Consider the following 20,442-nt stretch of genomic DNA (forward strand, 5'->3'; position numbering starts at 1 on the left):
AGACACTTCATCTTCACTATTGTGAGAGTTGTGGCTTTGGACAGTCCCTGTAGGATGTTGTGGTGCATTTCCATCTCTCCCCTCCTGCAAATATTCAGTAGGCCAGAAAATGCTGCCGGTGAAATGGCAGCTTCTAAAACCCTTGCCACAGTGAGTAAGATTTTCAATCTCACCCTGATGCTGGTGCCCCGGTATCCTCTTTCCCGACTCTCCATTGCTGGGGGTTCACCTTAGTGGTTCCCACCCTTCGAAAAGGGAGACCGAGAAGCCAAGCCAGACTCTTCTATATGCCCCAACCCAGCCACAACAGAGACAAATGGGTGTGGAAGTCACAGCACCCAGTCAGGGGAGAGTGCGTGTACTGCACCAGTGGGGAAAGAGAGAGAAGAATGGCAGATCCTCAGTAGCAATTAGTGGAAAACAATACAGACTGGAAGGGGAAGTAACATGCAGGGACCCCTTGCTTTCCCTCCTCTTATGACATGTGCAATGTTAGTCCTAGGGGAGGCAGGGGAAGGCACGAAGCATACGCACAGCTCTCAATTTCTAGTGTGCAGTTCTGCTGGTCCAGAGGGTATCTCCTCAGATCCATCATGCAAGCAGCTGTGGTGGTGATTCTGAAAAGGAAAAAAAAATATTAAAGGAAGACATGAAAGTCAGGCAGCATGAGGGGCTGCTGTTTCTATGGTAACCAGGGAGAGCCATGGTGGGGAGGGAAGTATGTGGGGAGGGGGAACTGAATGAAGCTCACCCTCAACTGCATGGCTTAAGTCTTTCGTGACTCACGTCAGCCAGGCTGCATCTTTATTAAAGAAGGTGGGAGGGCGCGCTGTTTCCTCTGTATATACATGAGAGAGAGACAAAGACACTGAGAGGGGCAGGGCTTTCAAAATGAGGGAGGAAGAGAGACTTTTCTGTCTGTGAAAGAGAGAGAGAGAGGACACCCATGCTTATAAAAGAGAAGACGCGTGTTGATTAAATTGCTCTGCATTGGGGCATAAGGGAGAATAATTTATCTGATTATTTGTCTATTCAGCCAGCCAGCCAGCCTCTCCCAGTCACCATGACATTTGTCTATCACCACCCCTACCCCTCCATCTAATCTATCTTTCTATCATTGAATCTGATTATCCAAATTTCACTTCTTTGAACCTCCTTTTCTAATGAATTGCATGTCTCCTTTTCTATCAACTCCCAATTATGTTAACATAATGGGCATAGCACAAATGAATTGGGTTGCAATAGATAGGTGTGCGTGTGTGTGTTCACACACACACGCACACATATCTCACACAGCTCTGATGCGGGGGCGTGAGAGTGCGTGGATGGCGTTGTGCACGTTTGTATGCGATGTGTTGTGTGTGTGTGGGGTGAATGTGGAGATATGTGCTTTTATGTTTGTGGAGAGTGGGACTGCATGTGTCACATGTGTGAAAGAGGGGAAGCAGCAGGTGAAAGAAAGACTGGGGAGGGAGGTGTTCACTCTGCTGCACTGCCTCCTTTGCATGTGGCTGCTGTGCGCTTCGGATGGAAGAGGGGCAGCTGGGGGGGACAGAGCAAATCATTGTCTGGTTACCCAGCCTGGCAACACAGCACTGTCCTCATAGTGTGCTATCCCTCAGGCATGCCGGCTTTGCTCCCCCTCACTTGACTACCCAATCTCCTTTGAATGCAATCTCCTTTCTGTGCAATGTGTGTGTGTGTAGGGGAGGTGAGGGGGAAGGGTTGGTCCCCCCGCACCCCTTTCAATTAACCATCTGGAAGGCATTAATCAAGCAACACATATTTTTGGATGCAGGCATAAGCAGTGAACTGTTAACAGGGAAGCTTTGTTATCTTCTGAGCCCTGTGGCCTGGGAAGTGGAGAGAGGAAGGGAGAGAAAGAAAGGGTGATAAAGAATGAGGAGATAGAGAGCCAGAGAGAATGAGACTCAGATCAAGCAAAAGATTCAGTGAGGAAAGAAGAGACAGAAAGCCAGGGTGTATGTGTGTGTGGGGGGGGAAACACAGAGATAAAGCGGGGGGAGGAGAGCAGAGAAAAGAAATGGAGAGAAAGCACTCAGCTGAGCCAGAAATGCACTCAGAGTGAGAGAGCGCTTCACTGAGCAGCTGTCTCTTTAAGAAATCTTGTGTGCTAAATTTATCTCTCTGCTGTCTGTGAAGACTGTTTGTAGGAGATGAAGCCTTGAGGAGAGCCTTTGCCACTGCCTGCCATGCTATAAATAGATCTGGAGAGATGGAGGGAATTTATATATATATCCTCACGGGGTCTAGATACAACATTGTAACTGCCCTGTGTCAGAAGAAAGGGCCAGGGTGGGAAGGAAAAATTAACTTGTTAATCTGAATGCTGCACATGGCAGAGGGGGAAAATGAGCTGCCTAAAACTGATCACAAATGACTGTGTATTTCATTTATTGCTTTAGCAGCAGTCAAACTTTGCACCTCCAACGGGAGAGGCAATGCCTGTCTCATCCCTTCTCAGCAGTCTCATTATGGTCAGGAGACACCTCAGAGGGGCAGAGATGAGGTTTCCATGGGGCATCCATCCCTACTGAAGACAGACCTCGGAGTCAGCACAGCGGCTAATGCAGGCGTGTGCCAGGACCGACGAGTTGGAAATGTGCATGACTCATCCCCTATGCCGCACATGGCATATACTGTACATATTATGCCACACCTGTGGGAAATAGCATCTGCAAATGCATTCTTCAATTTTCCCCAAAGTGCGAGATGCAAAAATGTATTAAATGAACATTTTCCACCCCATTTGTGGGACACAGTGGGCTAAAAACTTCCCAGAGCCTCTGTCCTAACTTGGCTGAACCAAGGACGATTGGGGAGGGCTGCCCTGATTTTCAAGTGACCCTCTGGCCTCCCAGCAGGACTCTGCTGTCACCTGCAGTGCTGGCTTCAGATCCAGAGCACGACACGGTATGCTATGGATGCTACACTCCAAAGGCCAATTCCATTCTAGGCGTAAATCTGGGTTTATTACAATTTACAGCAGCGTAACTAAGAGCAGGATATGGCTCCTTGCATTTTGGAGCAAATACAACCACCAGTTAGGGATGATCATTATTGTGCAATAAACAGGATTGAGATATACTGACCCCAGAGAATCAGATAAATTGCCCCCTTCCTCTCTTTAAACTACAGCCCACTGGCTGGCCAGCAGCGTGTGCCATGCATGCCTGGTTACATGCCCTCCTCCCTTTGCATGTTATGATGTTACCCACGGGATAGAACGGGGGCATGTGGAGGGATGAACTTGCCCCAGAAGCTGGTGATAATCCTGCTGCTTTTTGAATATTCACGTGCGGGGATCCCCTCTATCTGTATCATCTGGACTCCAAGAATTCTGCCTTACTCCTCTCCTGGATTAAAGTCGGTAATGGCACGGAGAAAGGTGAGGGTCAACAACAGCTGCCTTCATGCCTCAGATATGGCATGGATGAGACTGGCCATGTGCCCTCTGATGCCCAGAGACAATGAGGGCATGTGGTTGAACTCCACCCCTGGAAGTGTGTTGATGCTGTTAGGGTCTGTTTGGCAGCCCGTGGTCTCTGCCTAGGTGGTTACATAGGTAGCCCATTTGGCTCAACCCTCCATTTTGCCTGCTCTGTTGTGTGGCATGTTCAAAGAACTGTAGGGCTGACATGGCTTATTTGGCAGCGACTGAAAGCCATGACCATCAACCAGCTTGTCGGTGACGGGAGCTAGTAGGACTCAGTCTAGCTGGTGCCTACATCACAAAAACCAGAGCTGCCAAGATGGTCCAGAGCAACTCTGGGGCATGTCAGTGAAGGGACTGCTCCACCACTGACCATGTCGTACCTGCTCTGTGCATAAAGCCTATTAGTCTCCAAGGTGATCAGTCCAGCAGCTATCACATGCACTATGGTGACTATTAAAATGGTATATCCAACGGCACATGTCACAAATCCACATGGGAGGATAGATAGAGCTGTTCATTATATAATATGGACTGTTGGATGGCTGATGCTTATTAGGAGAGTAATCAAGGAAGAGGGGACGTAAGAAGGAGAAAATGGGAAGAGGGGCAGGAGAGATGAGAGAGCGAGGAATGACAGGGGAGGATGGTGGAGAGGTGAGACAACAAAGCAGATGATAAAGCACGGGAGGCAAATGGGGGAGAGAAGACAGAAACCGAGGGGGATCCAGAGAGGTAGTGAGGGGAAGGAGATGGGAGAAGGATGGCAGAAGAAGAATGGGAGGTTAAAAGACAGAAAGCAGGCGGAGCGAAGTCTCCTCCTGTGAGAAGGGAGGTGAAGAAACAGAACAAACTATGCCACGGTAAACAGCTACAGACAGAGCATACTGCTTCCAGGGGGAAAACAAAAGAGAAAGGGAGAGAATGGCGGGGGGGGAGATGGGGGAGGTGACAAAAGAGAAGGATGTCACATTCTCTTTGACATTAGAATTAAGATATTGGAATGACACCAGATTGTATTGTTTATTTATTTATTTTTTAATTCAAAATTTGTCTGGTGTGAATTTTTGTCTCTTTTAGATGGGAATTCGTAGAGACATTGCCCATCAGAGGGATGAACTCACCAGCCTCTTGCACGCAGCATTCAGTGTAATGGCCTGATTTTGTGGCCTCCCACTGACCACAAACGCTGGCTAGTTCCCTGCAGCTTGAACACAATCACCTCTACTACCCTTGTCCCACCCCACTTTCCTTGAAATCATAATCTCTTCCCCCCACATCCCTCCCAAAGAGGATTTTGCCCTTCCATGTGACTCATTTCTGCTCCGCTCTGACATGCAGAAGAAGTCACACAGAGCTGCTATTTCTGGTGAACAAGACAGCTTTCATTTGGTGAGAGATGGAGGCTAGGACAACTCTGGAAATCTTTTTAAAGGAGGAATCTAGCCCTGGAATACACAAAGTACTTTGGATAAAAATCTGTGGCTGATCATAAGTCCCCACTTCCCTCCAGGGGAAGGAAACAGAGCTGACAGTGTGTCATATACACCATACTGCTAGCAGCTAATGGGGATTCTCCTTCAGCACAAGTAGTAGAGGTATGTGCCTTGGCAGTTGCCATCATGAAGCTCTGCATAGTTGTGAAATGCCAGGATGAAGCAGTAGTGAAGTTCTGAGTTGGCTCCTGATTTGTTACAACATGAATGGATCCCAAACACTGTTCTCATAAGATGTGCAGCCTGATGAGAGGTCTGGACACAGTTGTGAGAAGCATCTTACCTACTGGGAAGCATCAAATGGAACTGTTAGGGGTTTTCCCATCACTGACGTAGGCAGAGAATTATTAGGCTGTGTGTATGTGAAGGGGTGTGAAGATCCAATTCAACCTCCTAATACTTCTGCTTATCATCATGAGCTAAGAGGGACCAGGGGGCTTCATCCTGCCTCACCTTGCTCGTAGCTCTGGCAGGACTCCTGAATCTTAACGCATCTCATGCTAGGGACTCCCTTCTCCCAAGACAATCTGTCTTTTCCCCCTGCCTAAGTGTTCCAGCTCAGACAGACAAAATATCAGCCATTTTGTTTCCTTCTCTGATCCTCCTCATTGCTGTTTGTTTATTAATGGCTCCTTCTGTCTTATGTAGAGTGATTACATAAGATCGCAGACACAGAGGGAAAGAGCTCAGAGCTGCTATTAAAAACCTGCCATATTCAGGTCTCTGCCTGTGCCGGGCCCATGCTGCGAAGCCTGTAGATCAGTTCCAGCATTCTCGGGCACCTGGTCCTGACAACTGCCCCAGCTGGACCTGCTTTTGGATTTGGATTTCCCTTCAGCCTGCTTTTTCCCAGTTGTCTGTCTCACTTGTTGTCCCTGGGCCTTGTGCTCCTCCCTTGATGACAGCAGCTCTCTCCATCAAACTTCTCCATTCAATTCATTCAAGCCCTTTCTGGCCTCTCACCATCCATTTGCCCTCAGTCCCTTCATCAAAGGGACCAGGGGAAGAACACTCATCAGCTGGCACAGTAAAGTGGCAAAGCACGTCATCAAAACTTCCATTGCCTTCAAAAGAAATAGGAGCAGACTCTTAATGTGGTGTGTGTGTGTTTGCACACGCGTGAGCACAGGGGGGAATTTCCCTCCTTTGAGGTCTTCTCAAATAGAATGAAGTCCCTCTCCTCCTAAACTTTCCTCATCACTGGAAAGCCCGACATCGTGACACCATGAACTCTGCCTTATCTTCAGAAAGTCCATCCATGGTTGTGAATGAGAGAGGGGAACTCTGTACACAATTGCCAGGTCCTGCAAGTGAGTGGAGATGGAGCCAGCTCTTGGTTTGCTAATTTATTTCAGTGTATAAAGTAGGTAGGTACTGGTACAAATCCTAAAACACACACAGTCGAAAGCAAGAAAAAAAATCATGTTTTTTCTCAAACTGGGGGTTGGGACCCTTCAGGGGGTCGTGAGGTTATTACATGGGGAGTCACGAGCTGTCAGCCTCCACCCCAAAGCCCGCTTTGCCTTCAGCATTTATAATGGTATTAAATATATTTAAGAGTGTTTTTAATTTATAAGAGGGGGTTGCACTCGGAGGCTTGCTATGTGAAAGGGGTCACTAGTAGAGAAGTTTGAGAACCACTGATTTAAATTCTTCCAAGAAGCCAAAAAAGACAAAGTCCATCAAGGCAAAGACTCCAGAAGTGAAGGAAAGTGAGCAGGGGCCACCTCAGAACTGAAACAGCACAGGGTCAGTGAGCCATGAGGGGATTAACCCCACAACTCTGAGCAGCACAGAGTGAGTTCACCTCAGAGGGTTATGTCTACATTGCAGCTGGGCATGAACATCCCAGCCTAGGCAGAATGAGTCACACTAGCAGGCCTCGACTAGCATGCTAAAAATAGCAGTATGAACTTTGCATCTCCGGTGGAGACTCAGGCTAGCCAGTCCAGCTCAGGCCCAGGGGGTCAGGTCAGCTGCTGCCCAAGCCACAATGTCCACACTGCTGTTTTTAGTACACTAGCTTGAGCCCCGCTTGTATGCGTCTGTCTGTCCAGGCTGACAAACTCACTTCCTGCAGCAGTGTAGACGTGACCATTTGGACTCCTACTGACTTTAATGGGGACTTATAGAGGCAAAATTATTAATTGCTCAATGAGAAAAATCTCAAACATTTAACCTTTCAAAGTCTCTCAGAAAAATATGCTGGCAAACATCACTTTCTGCCTGGCAGTGAACACAACTTCTGAAGACCTTGAATGGTTTACAAATTCTTGGTGAATCCCTGTTCTTCCCTTACTATGGTGCTGCAGCAAGTTAAGACAAGCTGCTGTTCGTGGCTGGAGTGCACAGCGCCAAACTCTCCAGCCAAAAAGCTGAAAGAGTTTGTTTTCTACTCAGCCTCTTTGTTCCATTACAAAGTTGCCACATGACCAGCAACCACTTCTCAGGATTGAGGGACGTTACAGGGGTCTGGAAATGGAATAGCATGGGGGTGATGCAGATCAGGATTGAGGTGAGTTGACAAAATTGTGGGGGAGAAAGCAAGTTTTAAATCCTTGAAGTGCAAGAGATCTAGACTGAAGTCCACTGACAGAACTGTGTAGTGCCTGGGACTGGACTAGCCCAAGGTCAAATGTAGGGACTAAGGAGCGTTGTCAGAGCTACTGTATATGGTGGAAAGTAACTTATATAGTACTGACCTTCACAATGCCCAGCATGAAGATGCAGTTGCTATTCAGCACTTGTGGCTTGATCAAACTTCTGTTTGTTTATGGTATCTTTCTGGTATCTCTCACTCTTTCATTGAGGGAACCAAAGTTTAACCAATGGCTCTTGAACCCCAAGGGCAAGGGTCTTTTTCACAGTAGCTCATAAAGCGTCTGATATTTGCAGCAGATCTGCCCCAGGTTCCAGCCAAGTTATTGCGTCTTTTTCCTTTTCCATGGAACTATGGGTATTAGAGATGCTATCCCCATGTCTCTTCCTGCACCACAACTTCCCAGGCTCCTCGCCCCGGAGCTTTGGGTTACAGTCCCTACATATTTGCATTTTTTACTCTAAATTGAATCAGGTCTGGTTATTTCCTGCCCTGGTGTATGACTCCTCCAGGATTCCTGGCATTATAGATTAGAGGTCCCATCTGTTTATGGTCCTCCAACCAGCTCTCAGTCCAAGCCAATACGAATTAGTTGTGGAATAAGCTTTCATCAGACGTTGTGTATCAAACACATCCCCAAGACGAAGCAATATTACATCTGCTGCATTCCCTTCATCCACTTATCTGCTAATTCTATCAAAAACAAGCATATGTACTTCTCCCCAACAGAGGGACTGTCACAACAGAGCAAAGGGGAAGAAGAAAAAGGCCTCATTTGTCCATGAAAACAAATTACTCAGAGCTCGATCTTGTTCTCATTGATGTTAACTGCAAAGCTCCCATTGACTTCAGTGGGGCCTAAATGGACCCTAGGGGCTCTATCCTGCAAGGAGCTGAGCTTCTGACCCTGGTACAGCAAAGTACTTAAGTGTGTGCTTAAAACCCTTAGTTTGTAACTTTCTGAATGCCCCTGCATTTCCAACATCACAGTCTGTTGCAAAGAAAATGACTAAGATGCCACAGCAAGAGGGAGTAACTTCACTGCAAGATCAACTTGATGGAGAGGATGGGACTGGAAGGAAGGTGGCATGTGAAGAAACAAACATAGCTATGGTACTAGTAAAAAAGGCCAGAAAAACTATGAAAAACACAAGACAGAAACAAAAATCACCTTGCTTAGCACTGTATCAATTTTCTCCACTCTGGAAGCTCAGTTTGAAAGACTCCCCTTTCAGTGAAACTCTCACATGCCACACAACCCAGTAGATCTGGCACCAAAATACAGAAAGGACCTAATGTTCAGAAGAACCCTGCGATTTTGCTCCCATGTTTTTGCAGATGCATATAACTGAGGGTGCAGTTTTGTGGATCTAAATAATTGCAAGCATAACACTTCAGTATTTAGCTGCCCAACTGCACCTGCCGGTTAGGTGTCCACATACTACTTAATGTGCTAGAAATTATTTGTCGCCGCAAAATTGCACCTTGCAGTTATTGATGTCAGCAAAAACACAGGTGCAAAATGAAAGGCCCCTGAGAAAATGTTGCCTCAAACCTCTATGCACACGATGGAAGGACTTTCCAAAGTGTCCCTCAGAAGATTGCAGTTTCATCACATTAAGACTTCTGGCCTGCAATGAACATCAGAAACTTCCACTGAATGCAACAGGACTTGCAGACTCTGAATCTCTCATGACTTTTGTGGTGGGTTTCATTGTGCTCTGCCATCAAGGGAGCAGACTCCAAGCAACCCACCAGACAGTTTTTTATTTAAACACAGATCTTAACAGGAGCCTGTAGGTAACAGGGGCAAATACCTCAGTCATCCTCTTCCTCCTTAGCTTAAATACCAGGCCCCTTGTCTCACCCCTGAAGATGGCCTGTCCAGGGTAGTTCTGAGCTCTTTTCAGCTGCAGCCCCAGCAGTTAAGTAGAAAGGAATCATTGTAGAATATATGAAATGGAAATTCCCCCAAAATATGCAGCATCAAAGGAGCTGGTGCTGTGTATGGTAAAGATTGGTGCAGTTCATTCCAAATGGAGAGATCTCCTTCCCCTTTGCTGGGCTGGGAAGTAAGTCCAGTGCAGCTGTCTCATTTATTTGTGACTGTTGGTGGCAGGTCTAAGAGCTGTGTGTAAACTTGGGCACTATTTCCTTGCTAAGTATCAAACTTTCTATCCCCAACCATCCTGGAACTAGTATCAGCCAGCAAAGAAAAAGCTGCAAAAAGTTATTTATTTTATACTGGAGAAAGTATATATTTATACTGTCTCATATAACTTGATCTGATTTGGTTCAAACTTTGCATCAATATTCACCTCTGGGCAGAAAGCAAATTTCTGGAAAATTTCTGGAAAATTTCATCTCTATTACCCAAACTTGCAGAAAGTTATAATTAACGTATTATTGAAATACTGAGCTGTTAGAAAGCGCTTTTTATCAGTAGAACTCAAATAACTTTACAGAGGAGGTGGCTATCATTATCCTCATTTGACAGATGGGGAAACTGAGGCACAGGACAGGGATGTGACTTGCCCCAGGTCACCTATCAGGCTAACGGCAGAGCTGTGAATAAGACCCTGCTCTCCTGAGTCCCAGCCCAGTGCTCTATTTTCTAGGCCACACTAGGCCATTTTGAAAGTGGCATTTCAAATGGAAACATTATGCAACTTGAACTATAGCAACCTGAAACAGTATGCAACCTCAGTTACTCCTCTGCCCCTAATACTGGTCTACTCCAGTTCAGGGATCACTTTGCCCACCACTGAAATGTAACCACTTCTGATGTGAAATGCGATATTAGACCACTTAGAAGTGAGCAACTCTTGTGCAAGTCTTTCTTGACCTGGCTATGCTTTCTTTAAAGACGGATTTTGAGAGATGGTCTGTGTATGGCCAGAGAGTTGGATGATAGGACAGCAATGTCATTCATGAGCATACAAGTAATGAAAACTCCTCCCACGCTTACCTCAAGCCATACAGCACTGTCCCATCTGGATGGAGCCGAATCATGCGGTTCTTCACTGTCACCCCATGCAGGAAGGACTTCTTGTCATTCAGGAAATAGGTGTCAGGAAGCCACAACTGGTCAGCCACCCGGTTGTCCAGGGTCAGGTTCAGAGGAAGGTCACTGTATGCTAGGCGTTTGTCCCGCCAGCTCTGCTGGAAATACATGGTGATGGTGTAATCCTGGGATAGAAAACACAGAGCCGTCAGGTTGTCCCATGGGAGACATCCTGGTCCCTTGTCTCACTCCTGCTGCCACTGAGATGTCTGACATGTCTCCAAAGCTTTTGCACCCAGGGGTCTGCATTACCCACATGGTGTGTTATAGGAACTGTGCCTTCTTTTGGAAAAGTAAAGCTACAGGGCACTGGAGTGAGCTTTCTAAGGGGAGGAATTGGCTTGACTTGTCACTGATTCAACACTCAAAAGACAGAACTTGTTGCAGTTCAGCCACCTCTTTCCTGCTCCACATTCTGCCCACTGCTCCTTAACACCAGAGTCACAGTGTGATGGCATGTGTCTGAGATCAGGGAGACAACAGAATACATACAAAGTTGGCTAAATTTTTTTGAATGGCAGTGGCTCCATCAGTAGAATTGGTCAGTAAGGTCCCATGGGAGGAAAATCTAAGGGATAAAAGAGTTCAGAAGAGCTGGCAGTTTCTCGACGAGACAAAATTAAAGGCACGACTGCAAACTATTCTGATGTGAAGGAAAGATAGGAAGAATACTAAGAGGCCAATATGGCTTCATCAGGAGCTCTTTAATGACCTGAACATCTAAAAGGAATCCTACAAAAAGTAGAAATATGAAAGAATTGCTAAGAAAGAGACCAAAAGAACAGAACAAGCATATAGGGACAAAATCAGAAAGGCTAAGGCACAAAATCAGTTATATCTGGCAATGGACACAAAAGGCAATAAAAAGAGATTCTTTAAATATATTAAGTATCAGAGGGGCAGCCATTTTAGTCTGGATCTGTAAAACCAGCAAAGAGTCCTGTGGCGCCTTATAGCCGACTTGGGGGTCCGTGAAATATTGTAAATCAAAATGGGGGTCCTTGGGGTGCTAACATTTGAGACCCGCTGTTCTAGGGTACTTAAGGAATTATCTGAAGCAATCTCGGAGCAGTCAGCAATTATGTTCATGAACTCATGGAAGACAGGTAAGGTCCCAGATAACTGGAGAAGGGCAAACATAGTACCTATCTTTAAAAAAGGGAACAAAGGGACCCAAGAGAATTATAGGCTAGTCAGCCTAACTTCAATACCTGGAAGATATTGTGACAAATTATTAAACAATCAGTTTGTAAGCTTTTAGAGGACAACAGACTTATAAGAAATAGCCAGCATGGATTTGTCAAGAACAAATCATGCCAAACCAACCTAATTTCCTTCTTTGACAGGGTTACTGGCATAGTGAATGAGAGGAAAGCAGTAGATGTTATATGTCTTGATTTTAGTAAGGCTTTTCAGACAGTCCCACATGACAGTCTCATTAGCTAATTATGGAAATGTGGTCCAGATGAAATTACTCTAAGGTGATACACTTGTTGAAAGTCTGTACTCAAAGAGTAGTTATGAATGGTTTGCTGTCAGACTGGGAGGATGTATCAAGTGGGGTCTGACCAGGGTCAGTCCTGGGTCTGGCACTATTCAATATTTTCATTAATGACTTGGATAATGAAGTGGAGAGTAGGCTTGTAAAATTTGCAGATGACACCAAGCTGGGAGGGGTTGCAAGCATTTTGGAGGACAGGATTAGAATCCAAAACAATCTTGAAAAATTAGAGAATGGGTCTGAAACCAACAAGATGAAATACAATACAGACAAGTGCAAAGTACTTCACTTAAGAAGGAAAAATCAAATGCACAACTATAAAATAGGGAATAACTGGCAAGGTGGTAGTACTGCTGAAAAGGATCTGGCAGTTAGAGTAGATCATAAACTCAGTGAGTCAACAAGGTGATGGCATTTGAGCAAAAGGCTAATATTCTGGAGTATAATTACAGGAGTGTTGTAAGACATGGGAGGTAATTGTCCTGTTCTATTCAGCACTGGTGAGGCCTCAGTTGGAGTATTGTGTTCAGTTGTGGGTGCTGCACACTGGGAAAGAGGTGAACAACTTGGAGAGAGTCCAGAGGAGAGCAACAAAAATGATCATAGGTTTAGAAAACTTGACCTATGGGGATAAGTTTAAACAAAACAAGACTATTTAGTCTTGAAAAAAGAAGACTGAGTGGGGACCTGGCAACAGTCTCCAAATAAGTTAAGGGCTGTTTTAAAGAGTCATAGAATATCAGGTTAGGAGGGACCTCTAGAGGTCATCTAGAGTAACCCCCTGCTCAGAGAATGACTAATCCCAAAACAGATTTTTGCTGCAGATCCCTATATGGCCCCCTCAAGGATTGAGCTCATAAACATGGGTTTAGCAGGTGAATGCTCAAACCACTGAGCTCTTTTCCTGTGAGGATGATGATCTATTTTTCTCCATGTCCACTGAAGATAGGACAAAACGTAATGGGCTTAGTTGACAACTAAGGAGATTTAGGTTAGATATTAGGAAAACTTTCTAATTATAAGGTTAGTTAAGTTCTGAAATAGGCGTCCAAAGGGAAGTTGTGGCATCTCTGTCACTGGAGGCTTTTGTGAAGGAGGTTGGACAAACACCTGTCAGGACTGGTCTAGGTTTATTTGGTTCAGCCTCAGTGCAGGGGGCTGGACTTGATGACTTCCCGAGGTCCCTTCCAGCCCTGCATTTCTGTGATTCTATGAAGATCCCAAAAGTGTTGGGGATCAGGCTGAGGTTTGTGTATATCCCAGATTCATTCATCAATCATATTAATGGTCATGTCTATGGCTCTCATCACCACAGTGTTGATGGAGTGCTGCCACATCAAGCTTCACCTGCCACATTTAGTGGCTGGACCCCTAGAAGGGAATCTGTTCCAGGTTTGGGTGTATAATTATTATTACGTGTCTTGCAAGAGCATATAAGGGCCCCAATCATGATCAAGGCCCCATTGTTCTGGATGCTGCACAAACAATTAGTAAGAGACAGTCCTTGCAGAGCTTACAATCAAAATAGACAAGATACACATCGGGTAGAAAGGGAACCAGAGGCACAGATAGAAGTGACTTCACCAAGGTCACCCAGTGGGTCAGTGGCAGAGCTAGGACTAGATGACGGGTCTCCTGACTCTCACTGTCCTCTGGATCATAATTCTCTCTCTCTTATACAGCACTGCCTTTTAGCCACCAAAAAAGAGGAAATTATGTGTATCGATATATACATAAACTTAAAGAAAATATATCCCAGGGGTAAATCTGCATGAGGCAGGGAGGGGATTTCTGGCTGGCTCGGCCAATGTTTGTTGCAAAGAAGCAGGCAGTGGAAGCCACTTTCACTTCATTTATTCTTTTAAAAACCAGAAGGATTGTTAAGGGAAGATGTCAACTTTCATCTCTAAGCCAGGGGTTTAAAGTCAGGCTAGCTTGGCAATGACTGAAAGCCATTACCCCTAGATTCACTATATGAAGTGAATTGAGGGCTTCATTGAAGTTCTAAGTAGGCAAGGAAGCATGTCTTGAAAACCACAATGAGAAGGGGACATTAACAGTCCTATGGCTTAGCAGAGAGGCTGACTACATAATAAGGCAGGGAGGCTGAGATCTTGTTCCCCATGGAGCTAACCTATCTGTCAGGGTTGGGGCATGTTGACAGGATGGCGGGGAGTAGCTTACGCTGCCATCGCCCATGCTGCACTTGTTCTGGGGATTAGCAGAGGACTTTGCTCTCTAGGGCTGTCAGTCCAGCACTAAATCCAGCTAAGAGCCCAAAATAATGAAATGATCCCGCATTGTGTAGCAAGCCCTCCTTGGGTGTCTGAAAATAGGCCAAACCTCAGCCAAGTGAATGGAGCTTGAATTTCCATGTGAAAACATCAAGACAGGCCAAATGGGGGGGCTTGATTACTGTGAAAATAATTGCTGCTAAATCCCTCAGCCCACTCCACCACGACTCTGTCACCTTATAAGAACAGCCCTAGATGGTAGGCATAGTAACTAGACAATACCCATACAGAGCGGCTGCTTGCTCTTCCCAACTATCTTGCTTCAGCTTCAGAGCAGCCTGGAATGAGTGTTGTGATCTCATGATCCTCTGTGTGAGCAGCCTCCTCTCATCATCTTGTGAAACGCTGATTGGGCTGGAGGGGACAGGGTTTGGCTCATTCCATCTCGCTTTCAATTCAGGATTTTTTGCATCCTGCAATTCAGCTGCCCTTGTCAGGATACAAGATGGGTTTGTGAAAATTGGTTCTTTCTCCTGAAGCTTATATGGGTAGTCAACTTATGCGCAATGGTGCCATATTTAGGAAGCAAGGAGATTATGGTAGCCCAAGTTGCCATAACACTGATGATGGAGTGCTGGCACACCATTGCTTTCTCTTTACATGGAGAATATCCATACAAACAGTCTTGACTCCTAATCTATTGCACTACTATGCAATGCTATGGAGTGGGTGGGGCTAAAACACATCAGAGAGTGGGATGGAGTTATGATATATCCAGTGGGGCTACAATAAACTGAGTGGGTGTGGTTAAAGTAGGACAAGGAATGGGGTGGGGCTAAGATAGGGCGTAGGCTACAGAGGTTGAACTGAAGTTTCAGAATAAATTACTGCTGGCAAAATTAATGGCTAAAAACCATTTCATAAATATGAAGTGCCCCATAAGTCACTGTAGGAAATTCCTGTGAAGCAATGAAGAGATGGTACAGGAGGCACCCTACCCTGTGGATTTGCACTGGGGGCAGCCAGACTCCTGCAGCTTCTGAGAGTGTGACCTCTCTCCTGAGGGATGTAGGAAGCCCGAGCTACCCCTGTGATGGGGCTGCTTTGTGGAGCAGCTAGCTGAAGGGGATCCGTGCTGGGAAGGTCAGGGAGGCATTCTGCCAGCCTCTCTCCTGCCAGACTTCAACTGGAGCTGTGAACACTCAGTGCCTCTAAAAACTAGGCTCACGTAGGGCACCCAAGAGCTGAGATACCCATAACTACTAGACACTTACAGGAAATTTAGGCCTAAGTGTAGCCCAAGGCCACAAAGCTGGGGTAGAACCCAGGTCTCCTGACTCTTAGTCTTGTGTTTTAATCAAAATCCACATACTGATATTGCCTTCTGACTTCACCCCTGAACATGCCAGGAGTTTGGTTCACAAACAGGCTTTTTTAAGGATTGCTAAATTCCTCCCCCATCTCTCAGAATGCTCAGCAATATCTTCAGAAGGCCTTTCCCCAGGAACTCCACATACTTGCAATGAAACACCCCTCAACATTCTGGCCCCGCATTCCCCTGTAAGAGTGAAGGAGCAGAACAAATCAGCGTGGTGCCTATTTTTATTATTATTGAACCACCGGTTCTGCCATTCCTCCCCAGTCATGCCAATGCTCCTCAGGTCACCAGCAGTACCTTCTGCTGTCCCAGTCCTAGAACCCCTCACTAGTTCTGCCAATACACCTCAGTTCTGACCCTGGCTTTCCTAGTCTGGGCTCCCCTCAGGACTCTGCACCTCAGCCCTTAAACAAAACACCCCTCTGTGATATACACTGAGTTCTAAAGAACTACATGGTGGGCTAGTGAAGAGAATTCATAGACAGGTGATGCCCCAGAGCATCCCCTTGTGGCCTGGGACAGCCAGAAGGCACCTGACCTCAGTTTCCCTCTGAGTTCCAAGAATAAATCATTTATCCCCATCTTTAAGAACATTATTCCCCCATTATCAGTGCTAATTTATTCAGATTAACCATCTCCCCTTTTTAATTCAGGGTCTTTCCCAATCCATCTTCTTGGGCCTGTGCATTACCAGTCCTGGACTGTCAACTCTCCACTCAGATTCAAGGACTGCACAGCCTCCATCTTAGGGCTATGAGGTTTGCTTTCAGCCCTGCCTTAAGAGCCTACAGATTCTGCCCTGAGGTTCAGAGGTTTCACAGCCTTCCTTCCTGGGGACTGAGAGTTTTCACTTCTGACCTGCCCAGCCTGCATGCTCTCTCAAGTCCAGGATTTCACAGTCCTCCTAGAAACTGTGCACATCAAACTCATTCATCCCTCCCTCCAGGCTTTTTCAACAGCTTCTCCTTGACTAAACTTGGAGCCTTCTCTTAAGTCACCAGCCCAGACACTAATCAGAGTCTTGATTCTCCCCACGTGGGTTTAATAACCTCAAACACCTGTCTGCATTGGCTGGGAGAGATGGGACCCTGGCCTCACTCAGTCTATAAGGCTCCTAGTCCCAGACCCTTAAAGGAACAATATATTCCCCCTCCCCAACACTAACTGCTTCCCAAGACCATTTTCCTCTCTCCAAATGACTGCTCTAATTATTTTTCTATTCTTCATCTGCTTACCCTGGATACCTGGGGTAACTGCTCCCCCACACACACCCAAACCGATCTCCCCTGGCTTTAAAGGCCAGTACCCCATTAGAGGGCAAATGATCAGTACGGACCACAGTGAGAGTATATAAAACTCATGGCTTTTGTGACCTGATCTAGGCTGGAATGAGAGGATCTGGGGGTTAAAACATAAGGTATTAACCTTCTCAATCAGCATGCTATTTCCCTACTGGTTTTATAAACCAGTCATCTAGCACTGGTGAGCTACAGAGAGCTTTCTGGGAAGTGGAAGAGCAAATATTCAAGCCAGTTCCTTCCCAGATTCCCTGGCTGCTCCTATGTGCTTCCTTTCCCTCCAACTCACAGACAGACATTACTGTGCAATGCCATGAATCTGTATTTCTAGATAATCCCCATTATCTTTTACAAAGTACTACAGTCCACTTAGTATTTAGTGCTTCTCATGGACTCTCCCCGTCTCTGGCTCTCTTTCCCTCTCACTCCTCCTCTCTCTTTTTCTGTTCCCCTCCACCCCATGCCCATCTCCTCCTTCTCTTTCTCCATTTTGATTTTTCTCTCTTCCTCCTCTTTCCCATACATCTTTCTCACTCCATTTCTCAGTATCTTCCTTTCCTCTCCCAGCCCAGTGCCAATCTCTGCTGAGTGATGCGTGTGATTGCTGGACAGAAGTGAAAGAGCCAGGCAGGCATCCAATAGTCAGAGGTCAGAGTTCTCTTCAGGAGAAGAAGTGACACTGACACTGACATATTAATGGGCTGCAGCTCCAAAGCACAGGGTGGGGAGACTTTGAGAACGGAGCATGCTCTCTGGGAGCTGCTAACAGAGTGCAATGCACATAACAGGTACTTTATTACATCTGAAGGAGAGTGCACCAAACCAGAGCCCATGCCACAGGGGAAGGCACTGATAAGTTACCCTACAGCATGCAAGAGAGACTGTATCACAGAGGAAAGAAGCCATGCATGCCAATCATGTACTATGTTTGATAGATGCTGTATCCCATGGAGCAAGCAGGGACCCCATGAGCTCTATCCAGCGCACCTGTATCTTCCTAATATTAACAGATGATAGACGGATGAAAAAATATCCAGACATGGATGGATGCTAGAACTACAGGTATCGATCTGTTCAATGAGGGTCGCAGGGCTACAAACCTATTAGAAAAGATTACAGCGGAAGCATCCCCTTCAGACATGGATAGCATCATAACTGAGGGTGACACCATTCTTTTGGAGCAGAGTAACCAGACTGATTCAATGTGTGCAGTAATCCACAGGCTCTGGATTCCTGACTCCCTACACTGACATTCTCACAAGGCGTCAAGCAGGGACCCCACAGGGCATCAGTCAAGATCCCTGTGTTCTGGGGTTTATCCACCAGCCATGCTGACATCGTAGCTTCCCAAAGCTCCCAGTCTCTGCACACTCTCACAAGTCAACGGGCCCCCCAGGCAATGAGTTGATTCTCAAGGGAATGGGCATCCCCAGCAAAATGAACACCCACTGTCCTCCGTCAGTAATCTCTGCAAAGAGGTGAGAGCCTGGGGACTGAACACACCTTGCACCCTTGGGCTGGTCTCCCCAGGTAAGCATTAGTGGGACAGTGTGGCCTATAGTCACCCTGCTGCCTGTGCTGGGCTGGTGCAGAGGATAAACAGAAGAGCTTGTCGCTATGGGGATGCTCGCAGGCTATGTGATTTTCTACAGCAGTGCAGCTCTCCGGCACTGCTACCCACAGCGGGAGCTGCGCTGCAGACACAATGATGGGCATTTTGACCTCCTTGTTTTCAACCAGGTAGGAGGGCACAGTGGTACCCTCTCTATGCTGCAGCTACCCCACTGGTGGAAATGTGTCTGTGCAAAACTGCTTACACATTTCCTAGTACAGATGAGGTGGCTAGAGTTCTCAGTTCAGTACCTTTTCAGCAGCATGCATTCACTCAGGGCCAGGAGAGCCCATTGAGTTCTTACATGGGTATGTAGTGGGAGGTGAGGGTTGCATGGCCCAAACAATGGCCAGGCAGAATTCCGTTCTCTGCACTAATGAGGGGGGCAGAGGCTGATCCCTCCTCACTTCCTTGGGGGCACACAGCTCCCCAAAGGGGATATGCCCTGATGAAGTACACTAACCATGAGCCTAATTACATGTCTGGGTCCCCTGAACTATACCTTAGCGCCTAGTCTCCATGCACAGTTACTCAACCTGCATGCTCAAATTCTGGGATTCTGCAGATGCAGCAGTCGTGTGTTTCTGTGGGTACTGCCATTGCCATTGCATTTCAGGCTAGGCTTCAGTGGAACCTGGATTTTACCCTTTAAAACTTTGCCATTAGGGCCAAATCCAGGTTCCACTGAAGCCTAGCATTTGTGTTACAGATGCCAGCTGGTAGCAGGACACTGCGTGGGTTTGCCACATGGCTTGTATTGTCTAGGATTACCTTGATTTGGGAGCGATCCCACACCCGGCTCATTTAACTCCCTGGGACACTATGCTCTTGCAAAGACATACACAGTTACATGAGCCGCAGCAGCTTGGCTCTAGCTAAACTTGGCTGCCATGGCTAGACTTGCTGTGACTTGTCTGTGCCTGGCATGCACGGTGCCCCAGCCCAACCACGGGGAACTGAAGTACTTCGTAGGCAACAGGCAACTGAGGGAACAGCTCCTTCTGGCCCAAGTGGGAGCAGCTGGGTTAAGTCTCGCTCAGCTGGAAGACACTTGCACGTCTATCACAATAATTGGAGGAGAAGCATGTGTCCTGTGCTCTCTCTAGATAAGGGGCTTCCCTTCTCCAAATCCCCTGCCAGGGTCCCTTCACCTGGTTGCCATGGAAGAGATCTGGACAGGCCATGTTGGCTGGCTGGTCTCTGGCTCTCCAGCTACTGCTCTAGGTTTTTTTTTTATTTATTGTCTCATTTTTTTCATCAAAGAGTCAGCCCTGGGAGCCCAGCTGCGTGACAGGTCCCGCTCAGCGCTGCGCCTCCCATTCACCCCCTCCTGGAGCAGACACAGCACCTGAGCCTGCTGGAAGGCTTTCTGAGCGTGACTGTCCTTTCGGGATCCCTTTGGGATCCCCCTACGTTATTGCCATTCCCTCCACATAACTAAGCCACTGGCTCTTTCCGAGCTGTCAGCTCCAGTCTCCCTCTCCTCCCTTACTCTCCAGTCTCCGGTTTGGTGGAGGGTTTTTTTCCCCTCTCTCCCTTCCCCTCCTCCTTGCACACACAGAAGAAAGGTAAGAACATCCCAGGGGTCAGACAGTCATTCACATTCCAGAGCTGCTCCTCTCTGCTGAGGAATGCTGACTCAGGGTACGTCTACACTACAGGATTATTCCGATTTTACATAAACTGGTTTTGTAAAACAGATTGTATAAAGTCGAGTGCACGTGGCCACACAAAGCACCATAATTTGGTGGTGTGCGTCCATGTACCGAGGCTAGTGTCGATTTCTGGAGCGTTGCACTGTGGGTA

The 20,442-nt window shown here is 46.7% G+C and overlaps 1 protein-coding gene across 1 annotated transcript in view; it reads right to left on the reverse strand.

Moving 5' to 3' along the window:
* LOC116820008 (gamma-aminobutyric acid receptor subunit beta-4) overlaps positions 1-20,442 on the reverse strand; it is an 89,289-nt gene that overhangs the window by 14,177 nt on the left and 54,670 nt on the right. Inside the window, exons 4-5 of the mRNA XM_032772183.2 lie at positions 10,518-10,738; positions 535-617 (exon numbers count right to left, since the gene is read on the reverse strand). Coding sequence (XP_032628074.1) covers positions 535-617; positions 10,518-10,738 — 304 coding nt within the window. The remainder of the gene's footprint in view (positions 1-534; positions 618-10,517; positions 10,739-20,442) is intronic.

The sequence above is a fragment of the Chelonoidis abingdonii genome, chromosome 8 (genome assembly GCF_003597395.2).
Source record: "Chelonoidis abingdonii isolate Lonesome George chromosome 8, CheloAbing_2.0, whole genome shotgun sequence".
Classification (NCBI taxonomy): domain Eukaryota; kingdom Metazoa; phylum Chordata; order Testudines; family Testudinidae; genus Chelonoidis; species Chelonoidis abingdonii.